The 14,121-nt window shown below is 40.3% G+C and overlaps 1 protein-coding gene across 2 annotated transcripts; it reads right to left on the reverse strand.

Annotated features, from left to right (window-relative positions):
• Positions 1-10,177: 10,177 nt before the first annotated feature.
• Positions 10,178-13,887, reverse strand: LOC149832942 (uncharacterized). 2 transcript variants are annotated; one of them, XM_090014787.1, is made up of 4 exons: positions 12,096-13,887; positions 11,430-11,812; positions 11,193-11,253; positions 10,178-10,986 (listed from the first exon to the last, which is right to left on the reverse strand). In XM_090014787.1, the coding sequence occupies exons 1-4, from the start codon at positions 13,017-13,019 to the stop codon at positions 10,324-10,326; spliced, it is 2,031 nt and encodes a 676-aa protein (XP_089870913.1). In that variant the 5' UTR covers positions 13,020-13,887; the 3' UTR covers positions 10,178-10,323. The 2 variants fall into 2 exon arrangements, with proteins under 2 accessions (XP_089870913.1, XP_089870912.1); XM_090014786.1 differs by having other exon boundaries at positions 11,430-11,884; positions 12,096-13,868.
• Between the last annotated feature and the right edge of the window lie 234 nt (positions 13,888-14,121).

The raw sequence follows: 14,121 nt of genomic DNA on the forward strand, positions 1-14,121 counted from the left end.
CTTCGGCATCTTAAACTACCTAGTCCAAATGCCCCTGACTTCCTTTATTGGGGTGGGTTACCTCACGTCTGATTGGTCTTCATGAGTAAGAGATTTTGTAGCTTGTGTCACACTATTATGATACACCTCCCTCTAATAGCCTAGTGGCTAGCAAGGAGGGTGAGATCCCCCAACTATGTCAAAAGTGCAAGAGGCAACCTCTATTGGGGCAACTCTACCCTATTCATGAACCCACTAGTTTGTTAGCATGTCTATTATATACTCCCTTATCTGCAATTGTGCATGTGTAGAGGTGTAGTACTCGTATTTGTCCCCCACAAGCTCTTTGCAAAAGTTAAAAAAAAGATATTTATAAGGCATCAAAAATCAAAATGAAATTAAAAGACAAAGGAAAGCCATATACTTCTTGTGCTACCCTTGCTTAAAGCCCTATATTTTTTCCTACGTCTCTGGACAACAAAATCATTGTTGTCACAAGTCTTTTGGATGACAAAATCCTTAAAAGTCTTAAGTTTTCTGGATGGCGAAAACCTCATCATCTCAAGTCTTTAAAACCAATTTTCTCGATGACAAAGGTTGTCTTCTTGGTTGTCCTCCTTGGCCCGGTCAACAAAGGTTTTTGTCATTCCATTTGTCTGAGATTGTACCAGATAGCAAAGGTTGTTGCCTCCATATCTTGGATATCCAAGATTATTGTCCTTTGGATCAAACAACAATGTTGTTTTTTGTTCCATGGTCCACACGAAAAAATAACTTATCATCCTGGTTGAATCAATCAGCAATCATTGTCATCTTGATTGTCCCAAACAACAATGTCTACCATCCCCACATCCGGACGACAAAGTCTTTGCCATCCCCAATGTCAGAATGACAAAAGTCTTTGTCATTCCCAATGTTCAGAAGACAAAGTCTTTGCCATCCCCAATGTCCTAGATGGCAAAAAATATTGTCCCCAATGTCTCATATGGTAAAGATTGTCATTCATTATCGGTCCCCCTTGGCCTGGATGGCAAATACTATCGTCCCCTGGCCCAAACGATAATGCATTGCCATCTTTGTCCTAGACGACAAAGCATTGTGATGTCCCTATCTTGGAAGATAGCGTGTTCTGCCATCCCATCATCCCTAGATGGCAAAACACTCCTATCCCTATCTTAGATGACAATGTGTTCTGCCATCCCATCATCCTTAGATGGCCAAGCATTGTCATCCTTGTCCAAGATGGTTGAGCATTTTGTCATCCCATGGTTCGGGGACAACAAGGTCTCCATTGTCCCCAACGTCCCAAACATTGATACTTTTATGTCCCTATTTTTGTAAGGCAAAAAATTTACATCTCTTAGTTTGCAAAACAAAATGTTTTACCATTCATTGGGCTGGCCTTATCATCCTCTTCGGGTTTAAAAAACTAGGTTTTGTTGTAGATTTATTTGACAACATGCTGGCATTGTCATACCATTAGTCTCTTGGCCGCTTATTGCCTTCATCACCATTCGTTTGCCTATTTCTAACACTGGCCAAACCTCATTCAGCAAAATCCAAATGGTATCAGCAACCCAATTGTCCTAACATTGACCCAACCTCGTTTAGCAAGACCTAAACTGTCTCAACAATATAGTTGTTCACAATACTGGCCTAACCTCGTTCAGTGAGACCCAAATGGTCTTGACAACCTAATTGTTCTCAACACTGCCTCAACCTTATTTGGTGAGACCCAAATGGTCTCAACAACTCAATTTTTTCAAAATTGGCCTGACCTTATTCGATGAGACCCAAGTGGTCTTGATAACCCATTTGTTCCCAACATTAACCCGACTTTGTTCGGTGAGACACAAACGGTCTCGATAACATAGTTGTTCTTGAACTAGCCTGACCTTGTTTGACGAGACCCAAATAGTCTTGGGAACTTAGTTTACCTTTCAAAATTGGCCTGACCTTATTTAACGAGACTCAAACGGTCTCGACAACCTAGCTAGTTGTCCCTAAACTGGCCCAACCTTATTTGGCGAGACTTAAACAACCTCGATAAACTAGATCCCTTTCAAATCTAGCTTGACTTCACTCTATAAGACCTAAACAATCTCGACAGCCAATTATCCTTTTCAAAAACTGGCCTAACATCCCAAACGGTCTCGACAACCCAGTTCTTCTTTAATAAACTTGGCCCAACCTTGTTTGGTGAGATCCAAAACAGTCTCATCATCCTAGTTTCTTGTTCAAACTGACTCAACTTCATTCAATGAGACCCAAATAGTCTCAACAACCCAATTCATCTTTCAACACTGGCCCAACCTCATTCAATGAGACCCAAATGGCCTCAACAACCCAATTGTCCCCAACACTAGCCTGACCTTATTAAGTGAGACCCAAAACAGTCTCAACAACCCAGTTCCTTTCCTACGTTTGCGTGACCTCATTCGTCGAGACCCAAATAGTCTTAGCAACCTAATTGTTCCCAACACTCGCCTGACATTGTTCCCAACACTCGCCTGACATTGTTCGACGAGACCCAAATGGTCTCGACAACCCAATTTTTTCCTACATTGGATCGACCTTGTTCGGCGATACTCAAATGATCTTGATAACCTAGTTGTCTCTAAACTGGCCTAACCTCGTTCGATGAAACCAAAATGGTCTCTACATGCCAATTATCCTTAAATTGTCTTGACCTCATTTGGCGAGATCCAAAATGGTCTCGACAACCTAGTTGTCCTTGAACTGGATCGACCTCGTTTAAAAAGACCCAAAACGGTTTTGACAATCTAATTGCTTCAAAATTTGTCTGATCCCATCTAAGGGTTCTATTTTTTTACCATAAACTGAATTACTTTCAATTAATGACAAACATGAGCATATATAGACACCCAATTTTTTCCAAAACCCAAATAGTGTTTTTCGATTCTAGAGTGAAGACCTGAAAGAAAAAGGGATTTCTCTTGGGAGGACAAACCTGTTTGCTATCCTGCATTGAAAATGGCACATCAATTTGTCATTTTGTATTTAGGACAACAAAGCAGTTTGTTGTCTGACAAGGGGACAACATTGAAATGTGTCATTCTATCGTGGAACAACAAACAACTTTGTCGTTCATCAAGTCAAAGATAGGCATAAGCCTCAAAAGAGGCGTATCCCAGTCAAACTTGAATTCCTCCTACGAGTTTCCAAGTAGGACTCTTTAGGGATGAGCCTTGTCCCCCGTTGGGATAAGAATGAATCCATTTGGGTTGGAGTCGAACCCAAAGAACTTTATATTCATATCTCATCCATGATTCTTATAAATAGGGGCTTACCCCTAGAGTCTAGAGGATACGAAAATTCACTACCTAAGTGTTGGCCCTAGAGACAATGAGCCCTAGCTTTGCCCTCATTTGTCTTGCTATCTCAAATCGCCACACCCTGCGCGGAGGTGCTCCTGGCAAAGAAAAGCCAACCTGAGCATAAAGGATAAATGAACCACAAAGTTTGAAAAAGATGATTTTCAAATCGATCTGTTTTTTTATTAATCTTTTTTAATTTCTATATTTAATTTGTTTCATGAGTGATTATACACGTTTGATTCTGATCACATATCTCGTCGCGGAGTGGAAATCTTGAATCCGAACTATCTTGATGATGAACTTTACACTAACAATTGAAAAACCTGCCTCTACTTTACAAAAGATGGCGAGGTTTGAAATGAATATCCCACATGTTTTAAACGAATTTAAAAAGAGTTTTGTAAAATCCAAATAGTCCTATTTCTTTTACCGCAAATATTTGAGATCATTTTCTTTGCCATAGAAATCATCAAGTAAACAGAAAGCATGTTCCAATTAATCCCTAATTCACATTCTCAACAATAATAACTTTTCTGCTAACAATCTCATGATACACTTGCCTTCCCAGTGATTCATTACATAAGCAATTTGCAACTTTAGGATGTCGGGATCTGTATCACTCTTTTGGATAAGATCAATATATTGTTTTCTAGTGGAAAGATTTTTATTTGAGAGATGTTTGTACAATGAATATACATTAATTCAAGTTGATAAGCTCTTACATAAACACAACTAAATAATGATCTCACACAAAGTAGTGAGATGCCATCCGAGGAATTACACCAACTAACCAACTGGTTTCCTACCATTTTCTCTCTTCCAAACGTGCTCGGTGGGAGCCGGCTTGAAAAGTCAGCCGGCTCCTTACCCTCATAAATGTGTTTCAGGCTGGACAACTTTGTTTAAGAAACAATAGCAGCCTTTGGATCAAGGATGATCCAACGACTAATGATCTGGTACCACCATATATATATATATATATATATATATATATATATATATACACGTTCTGCCCCATTAAGCTCATTAAAAAATCATAGTTTTTTGTATTTTTTTTCACATCTAACACCATAGATGTGATTTATAGGTTTTGTTTAGTGGTAACCGGCTTTTGGATCACTAGAATTTGACCTGTATACAAGTTTTTCAGGTGATCCAAAATCAATGGCTATGAAGACATCAAATTTTTTTTGCTCATAAAAATACACTTTTTCGCCCAAAAAAATGATCCAAGAGTCTATTCCCACTAAATCGAGCATGATAAACACATCTAACGGTTTAAATCTATCATAAAACACTCCAAACTATGGGGCCTAACGGAGCATAATGAGAAGAGAGGGCCTAATATGTTCATCTCTCTCTCTCTCTCTCTCTCTCTCTATATATATATATATATATATATATATATATATATATATATATATATATATATATATATATATATATATATATATATATATATATATATATATATCCACTAAAACAAATTTTCAGATCAAGAGGCATTATTTTTTGAAAATATCACATATTAACAGAAGAATAGTGACCATTCAAAATATCAAGTGAAATTCATGATATTTTAAAAAAAATGGGGATATTTTTTACTGTCCTGGGCGTACTTATAATACCTTTAGAGCTTTACTACTACCAATACGCATTTCCTGACGAAGGTCAGCAAGTTTTTCTTGGCATTAAGAAGCCCATTTTCATATTCTTTAATTTAATGTACTTTGTTTATTTCTGCACTCAATTTTTGTTCTTTAGTAAAAGATATCAATTTGTTGATGTTGATAATGAGATGTTACATCGAGATTCATATTTGGTAAGACTAATTCTTCTCCACTTGTACTTTTGTTCCTCAAATAATGCTTCCATATTAACTATTCCTGGTGGTAAGAATTCATTTTCAGCTTGAGGGTTGCAACTTGCAACTTCATAAATTCTTAACTGCATCGCATTTTATTACTTATGAGCATTTATTAAATAACCAAAGGTGCATTAGAGTTAGCTATCTTGTGGGTTCAAGTTGGCTTCATGAGATGCTTCTTAGGCTGTGTTGGACACTGAAACATCAAATTTTGAGGGAGTTTTGAAATGGGTGAAAGGTGGGATGCAGAATTAGTTGGCAGAGTAGCTCTTAATTACTTAACATCGTTTAAGTTATACCAAGAAATATCTCCATTTTCATTTTTTTTAATTGGCAAGCTGGGGTTAGGCAGAACCCTACCCGTTACATGACATGACAGGACATAAATCAATTATTCGATGCAGTGGGAAACAAGTTGAGTGGTTTATCTTTCCATGTTCCGTCCTTTTGGTACATTTAAGATTAGCATATTCTTAATTTCTTTGGTTAGTTATTCTTCAGTTATTAAACTGGATGTTTAAATGACATCTCCAGTTTCGGACCATTTTTTTATGAGTCCAACATGGATCACCATATCTTAGTTATTGGCAGATGAAATCATGTTCACCAACTAAGCAAAAGAAGACTCCAAACCATTCAACTTACTTTTGCCGACTAAAGGTGTGATGGGTCCTTGTTGTGGGTGGTCCTGCAGCTCATAGGTCAAATAGGATGGCATTATTGTTTGCTTGGTTCAAAGATATGGCTGTCAATGAATTGGATTTTTGAGCCTATCCAAGCAGATTTTTTTTTCAGGGGATTGATGAGCCAGACCGGTATGGATCAATCCCAAAGATTATGCCCACATAAACCCTTAAACATATCCCGAGGGTTGGACATAATTACCGGACTTCCGAATTTCGAATCTGAATGAAGGCCATTCCCAAGCCAGATCTTGCCATCATGTATAGCAAAAAGTTAAATGCACACTTGTCCTTCTTTTTAGCCCATATGCATTGAGTGGTTGTAGGCACATGACAAGATAGGCAACGGACGAACATGCACTCCATATATAAATATTAACCCCTCGGCCCGTAACGGGATGTCTGAACTATAACAGTGGTTTCTCCTCGTTAATTATCAAAAGAAAAGAGAGAAGGCACCTTTATGTGAATCTTCAAACCTAACATCAAGTGGCACCTTGCTTAAATTGTGATAAGTAAATTGATTATACAGAAATAATCTTCTGCTAGCAAAGAATATAAAATACCAGAATGTCAAAGAAATCGGGTTCGTTGATATGTTATTTGGGCACCATATTACCAAGCATATATCCTATGTATCAATAAGAAGGCTTATGATAAATACCTGCCTGAGAGGGTCATTGCTTGGTGCAATCATATAAGAACTACACCATCAGCGTGAAGACATGGGTTTAAGTTCTGGGGATGGACTCTTGTTGCAGAAAAGCAGAAGATTATGACTGAACCCAATATGCCATTCTCCAACACCCCGATCGAGGTACGAGACCACACTAGATATGGTGCTTTAAGCTTAAGCACCTAGTTTTGAAGATTTTACTTTTAATCAATCCAAGCACAACAGCCAAGATTCACTTTACAGGATAAGATCACAACTACTTAACCTTGATTTGCAATAAAGATGCCTTTGGGATCTTCTCAAACACGACCAAGTTTACAAACACCAAAGTTTCCGCTTTGTCGTTCATGATCTTGGCCGCGCTCTACGGGAGGCTAAAGATACACCAAGTTTGTCACCAAATATTATGTGCATGGACAGCATGTCTTGTTGCTAACAACATGCATGATGCCCCATTCAAGATGAGGAGATCGAACAGAAGAATAGTTTGTAATATGTGAGATTTGTGGAAACAAGGCAGCATTCAATTGATAGCCATTAGAATGAAGATGGTGAAATCACTTTGAAAAGCACAATCAAGTCAGCACAAAGGAAAGGATTCAAATTGGCACAAATCAGGGGAGCTGAATTTGGACAACTGGGATTCAAGTGAACGAGAGCATGGTCTGCATATGCATGCATGTGTTGACCACAAACTGGGTCCCCCCTCCCCACCCCCCAACATGTAGAGAAGACATCAATAGGGCATGAAAATTCCTTATTGCTGTAGAATGCAAAGTAAACTAAAAACATGGTAGCACATCAGCCAGCTTCAGCCATTCATATTAAAATAGCGACATGCAGCTCTGTGACAGAGACACCATTAATAAGGTTTCTCCTTCCACGCATGGATGTTGTAATAAATCAAATGGCACAGATATACATTCTGGCCAGAACTAAGAGCAAAGAAACTAAGAGAAATAGATACTCAAGTCTAAGAGCAGGAAAATTCTTAGTGCTAGTGCTAGCCAAGAAGAATATGTCCCATGTCAACCATAAAGGGTCACACAGGATGCTTGACACTTGCAGAATGAAAGGTTTAAATACATTGACTGGGAACCATTGACTTGAACTTGACTGAAGAAGGCTAAGGTGGGACGTCGATCGGGCCTTCATCATTTTGCCATGAATAAATGAAGAGTTCAGCCAACAAAAATCACATAAAAAAAGAGGAGGGAGATGAGAGGATGAATGAAAGAAAGAAAGCAGCCTAATGAACAGCTTCAAACTAGCAAAAATTCATCTAGAATGTTTTCCAAGCCGATAATGCTGATAATATATTAACTAAATAAATCCTATCTATGGTTGTTTATCATGTCTTTCCAATATCTAAACGCAATGTTTGAAACTATAGGTTGCACTGATCACATTCTACAATTATTTTGTGCAAAGTGGGGCAACCATTTTAAGTAGGTCATGTCTCTGTGCCACTTGTCCGCATTATTTAACTGCCGAACTCAGTTGCAACTGAAAGATTCTTAATTGAATTTCAAACTTTTTACCCTCTTCTTACTGCGTTTCACAGTAATGCACCGGTTGAAAAATGACCAAATACATGAAGTTCAACACTCATTTCTGCTTAACATCCACATTAGTTTGGTATGAAGCCTGACCAAGTAACATGCAGCAATGTTTCTACCACCAGTGGGAACATTGAAGTTCATTGGCTTGGTTCATGTTTCTGATGGCACCCAAACACACTCTTAAGTTCAGTGGTATTTAGTTATCTAAAGAAGGAATCAATATATTATGCACCTAAGCAGTTCTAAAATGTATCAGAACTACGAAGTGTGCTATGGTGGAGTAATCTAAAGAAGGAATCAATATATTATGCACCCAAACAGTGCTAGAGTGTTTCAGAACTTATGAAGTGTGCTGTGGTGGAATAATCTAAAGAAGCAATCAAAATATATTATGCCATTAAATTTTCTTTCAGTGGTATGTAGCCCATTAATTCTTCTTTCATCAGTATTAGACAGCGCATCAAAAAACAAGAATCAAAATTGTGTTGAGTAAATATAAACAAGTGGAGATATAGGTAGTTGGTGAACATGGTTATAGTGTCATACTTAGTCTAACAAACCCGTAAGTTCAGGTGATATATCTAAGTCCTTGACCTTTGTTAGCCCTACAACCACTCGCTCCTATCACATCAAGCTCATCCTCACATCTGGAATGCACAAACAGAGTGCGTGGGAGTGTTTGACTGTCTTTTCAGTCACCATGGTCTGTTTCTTTCTTTCTTTATTGAAATTGAACAATTTATCGTTTTCAGTTGTCTTTTCCAAAAAAATCTCCAATATCCTGCCAACGGCAACGCCAGAAATGCTCACTGACATATCATACACGTTCAACTGCTTTTAAGGTTGACTAAATTACAGCCATCTAGATACAAACTTTTATCCGAGAAAAAAAAAACTAACAAAGATGCTGGGAAGTGAAAACTGTTTGTGTCTAATCACAGATTTTCTTTTATCGATAAGTTAAAAGTTATACTTGTCGACATCCTTATGAGTATGCTAAGTTATAATGACAAAACCAAAAAACCAAAATCATGTTCCCCTTTAAAATTTTCTGTAAGGATGAAGTGTAGAATAGAGATTGGTTGGTGAAGTGAGTCTCTCTACGTCACATCGTGGTCTAATCAAAATAAATTCTCCAAAGATGATACGTTTGCCTTTATGAAATTCACCAACTTGTGATTTCTGAGTTTCTCATGGTGCATTTATACCTTCAAAAGGTCGATGGTTGCAGTTTTGGAATGCCTGTTACTCCAAGCGGTCAACTGTGCTTCAATCATGGTTCATTATGTATGGGTGATTAAGGTTGAATTATATGAAACACTTTTTATAATGTTTCTGAGATATCCTACAAGAGCTCAAGAAAAGTGCATGGACAGATACACGGCTCTAGGAAAAACAAAGACGTTGGTTACTAATTCAAAGGTGAAAAATAAACATTAGCTACTGATGGTGACATATTACAAGCTTGATCCAAATAACTTTCTGTTACAATTACAATGTCTTCATGTTAAGGGCTGAAGTTAGTGCAAAGCCTGAAAATAGCAGTTGAGCAATAGTCGCCTGTACAGGGACAAGCTGTACAGCATTTATAGCAGCCCATAGAAGAGGCTTGATTATACAACATAAAAGACAGGAGAAAACACAGTAGCAGAAAATAATCACATAATCAATTGCACCTATATGCCTTCGAAGTTTGAACACCTATTACCTGCAGTAACTCATAGTTATCCATGAAACAAACATGCATGAACAAGGCCAAATGCCAAACGGATAAAGGCGCCCACATTAAACTCAATCAAGAAGCATAATCAAAGTAGAGGCCCAAGTCTTAACACCATGTCCCTGGATTTTAGCTGACCCGTAAAGCTGGGGACCAAAAGCTTTCACAGTCAGCTCCTTTACTGTGCCTAGGTAGTAAACAGCCATTGGCCCAGATTGCAACAACACTAGAAGTTCCATATGTGCATTGTCCATGTATAGGTAAAGCATTAAAAGACAACAATAAAAAGGCCATCAACCACATTGACAGTAACAAACTTGCACCACAAAAAGAAAAACCAACACAACCACTATTTTGGTTCAATGAGTAGTAGTAGTATATATATATTCTTTTAACTCATCCAGCTTAATCAAAACTATATTAATATAGAATGTACATGGTAATGATAGCAATTATGCTAATAACTCCACTGGTACTATTCATGTATATGTGGTTTTCCTAGCCAACGAAATCATGCAGCAATTGGCTACCAACAAGATGGCCATTCCTGTACGAGGTGGACAAGGACTGTGGCCCAAAGGCTGAGCTGCCCTGCACACCTTCACCATCATCCAGAACCGAGAAATGAAGAGGATGACACTCATCAAGATGACCGCTATCTCTAGGAAGGAAAAGAGATTGATGGTAGGCATTGGCATTAGCATTGTGCTGGTGTAATCCCAATGTGAGGGAGACACCACCGTTGCTGGCATACTGACGTTGGGAAGGAGAAGAATCACCATTGGGGTATGAAGAAGGAAAATCATAATCCACTGAGTCAAAGGCTGGCTGCTGTCGGTTCCTCATGTGGACAATGGTGGCACCATCACTGGTCATGTTCATGTTGTTGTGGTTATTGATGGTAGTGATGGTGGTGGTGGTCGTTGTGACCTTCCTCTTGGCTTCCTCCCCGTTGATGATGGAAGAGAAAGAATCCGAGTCGTGTAGAAGTGCCGGTGGAGGGGGTTCATCTGTTGTCCCTTGCTGTGGCTGCAGGCTAGGGTTTCTTTCCTTGTCTTGACCCATAGTCCCCTGATCTTCCTCCTTTTCTTCTTCAAGATAGATTTCCTCCACCATGGGCTTCCATAGCCTCACTCTCGCGTTTATGAACCAATTTGATACCTAATTCCACGCACCAAAACCGTCCATGAATCTATCAGAAAAATTCATCACGTTGGGGTATATACTAATACACGAACAACAACCTACGCCCCAACATCAATATTATGATTTATGACCATGTCCTTCATGGTAGCCTCATCACCATCCATTATCAATCTATCTACATACACATAACTACATGATATCAGATAAAAAAGGCAACGTACCTGGCTTCGAGATAGTCCTGTTTGCCGAGCTAAAATATGCTTATCTACATCACTAGGGTACCTGTTGTTGTGTCATTAATACAAGAATTTAATATAAGAACAGAAACAAAAAAGCTAAGAAAGGAAAGCCCTACTGATTCATCCATTTTATAGACTGAATTTGTGCTAAAACATGCAAACATATACATATGCATAGGAAAGTGAGGAAAGAGAGTCAAGGATGTTCATTGTTCTTACGGGTGGAGGAAGTGTTCAAAGAGCCAGGCGCGAAGAATAGAGACCGAACGTTCAGGCAGCCCTCTCTGAGGCCTCCATGGATGGTTCTCCATCATCCCCATGTTCTGATATGCCTTCTGCTGCCTGAGACTCTGGTCCAGAAGCCTCAACCTAGGGGTCCCACCCTTGGTGGTGCCCGGTGCAATCGCATCCTTCTCTCCCAATACCTTCTTGGTGGCCTTGATCTGAGCCACAATCCCATCCCTCAAGCACCTGAAATGCTTAGACATGGCTTTCGACGCCAAGGACGAGTACACATCTGCTGCACCCTCCCCAACCACCGCCTCGAATGACGCCACCGCCCCTCTCATCTGCAGGCAATATTGATTGTATCTCCTATTTACCTGATCAAGAGATATCCACAAAGGAAGACCATAAGTCATCGGCTCGCAGTATTGCTTGTATATCCTACTTACCTGATTAAGAGATACCCGCAAAGCAGTAACATAAGAAGACAAATCAAGTACAACAATTGAGAACAAAACCATCTCTCAAAAAACTCGACCAACTTGGGATGGGTGAGTGATGATGCAGGAGCTAGAGCGGGACACATAGCCCCAGCTTATTAAATAATTTTGGATCTATATTTTTAGTTTTGATTTTCTTTTTTTTTCACGAATTGCTCACCTCTTCTAGCATAGAGATGAGCTTGCATTTACGTTTCCGAAGCTCGAGGAAATCGACGTTGTAGAGAGAAGGGTTGATGGGGGTGGAGTCCTCGATGGAGGGCTGCTTGCTCTTCTTGTGGTTGGTGGTGGATTGGCGCTTGGTTCCGAGGTTGCAGAACTCGTACAGCAGCTCCTGCGCTGCAGGGAGGTACTTGGAGTTCTTCAGCTCATAGGGACTGTACTGAGCTGCAACGGATGGCCGGGTATTGAGGCCGAGATGGTAAGCTAGCCCGTACCTGGGTTCGTCTCCTGCTGCAGCAGACTCGAAGGATTGGACTCTGAGCTCGGAGGGATTGTGGGGCGAGAGGGAGAGGGAGAGTCCGTGTCGGCTCTGGCGTTGGTGTTGGGGATGATGGTAGTCTGCTGCTGGCTGGGCGTTGATGACGAGCCCTTGGTTGGTGAGATCAATGGATGGTCCTCTTGATAGGTCATCTTGGAACCTGCTTGGGAACTCTTGGTGGTGGTAGGCTATGTTGGTGGCCGTAGCCTTTGATGATGATGATGATGCTGTCGATCCTTGTTCGGGTTTTGGCTGTTGGTTTACAGCATGGAAGCCTTTGAAGACATCTGAAGGTCTCATTGTGGAGGCGTCCCTCAAGTTCTTGGAGGGGAAGCTCAGAAATTCCATCCCCGTTTGGAGATTGAAGATCTCCGCGGGGTTCAGCATCTGGGGGTGCTCCATGGTCTCTCCTACTACCATGTGGGGGATGGTTGGATTGATGGTAAAGTCAGAGTAGCCACCATAGCTAGGGATCTGTGCTCTTGATTTATCATTGAGCCCTTGATGATGGCTACGATGGTCTTGGTGATACTCACCCAACTCAGAAATATCTCTTAATCGTAGGCCCCTGTCAATCAACACCCCTTCTTCCATGCCCATCATTAGAATTATTGAAGGTGGGGGAAAGAAGGTCTACAAAAACAAGAGAAAGATTTTGATGAAGTCCAGCAGGCTTGACGGAGGTTGGGAGGAACGACAAAAAAAGGCTGGTTTTGAACCAACTTTAAGACCCCTCTTCCTCTTTCTTTCTCTAGATCTCCACAAACAGGTAGGGGGAGGGAGGGTAAGGAGTGTTAGGACCATCCATTGCTGATTATGGAAGAGATCATGTCTTTGGGTCTCTTAACCGACACCCAAATGTCAGCCACAGTTAGATTTGGACGCCTCCCCTCTTATGCCCCCTCACAATAATCACTGTAACCCAGTACCATGTAAATACATGCAAATATATCACCAAGCATGATGTTGGAAATCATGTGTGATATGGATTGATAACCACCATGAATCTTTCCTCCTTTTTAAAAGTTGGTGCACCCACGGTGAATTAAACAAAAAACAAAAGTTACAAAAAACGAGATTCTGATTGGATGGTAGTGGAATTAGTTTTCTACCAATAATTTTAGCCCTGCGGGGCCGTATCCTGTGGAAAAGGAGAGGGGCGGAACAGCGAGAAAAGCGCTTTCCTTTGCCTTGCATCTAATCAGGATCTGCCATGTACCATCTTCAATTACTTTAACTTATACTAACAGTTTGGTGGCAATCCCAAACAGGAGATTCTGCTGCACGAATCCCCAGAAAAGAACCTCACATCTGCTGAGGAGCACACAAAAAGATGAATCCTATCTGAGACTGGAGTATGGGGTTCAGACTTCAGAGAGTGTGTGGGGGTGGGGGTGGGGGAAGTCTGAGAGGGGCAGAGTGGAGGGGTGGATTTGTGTCGTCGGATATGAGGAGAGGGATGATGCCCTCTGAGCAGTTCTAAAAATAGGGACTGTCTTGCAAGACCATCCACAGTGGTCCATGGTTTCCAACTAATTCCTATTAAGATGGTATTAAAGGAGCCATAGGCCCATAGCCATTTGCTGTACTGTGTGTTTAACCACCCCTCTAACCCTTGGGACCCACCACCCTCTCCTCACCTTTACCTTTAGTCACTTTTTTTTTTCTTGTTTTCCATTGTATGATTATATTGTTGATCTCGTTT

The sequence above is a fragment of the Nuphar pumila genome, chromosome 7 (genome assembly GCF_984573655.1).
Source record: "Nuphar pumila chromosome 7, dmNupPumi1.hap1.1, whole genome shotgun sequence".
Lineage (NCBI taxonomy): Eukaryota > Viridiplantae > Streptophyta > Magnoliopsida > Nymphaeales > Nymphaeaceae > Nuphar > Nuphar pumila.

Coding starts and splice junctions, on each gene's coding strand:
- LOC149832942 (XM_090014786.1), bottom strand. CDS start 13,019: ATGATGGGCATGGAAGAAGGGGTGTTGATTGACAGGGGCCTACGATTA. Junction 11,254..11,429: donor TTTGAACACTTCCTCCACCC/GTAAGAACAATG, acceptor ACACAACAACAG/GTACCCTAGTGATGTAGATA. Junction 10,987..11,192: donor CAGGACTATCTCGAAGCCAG/GTACGTTGCCTT, acceptor GCGTGGAATTAG/GTATCAAATTGGTTCATAAA.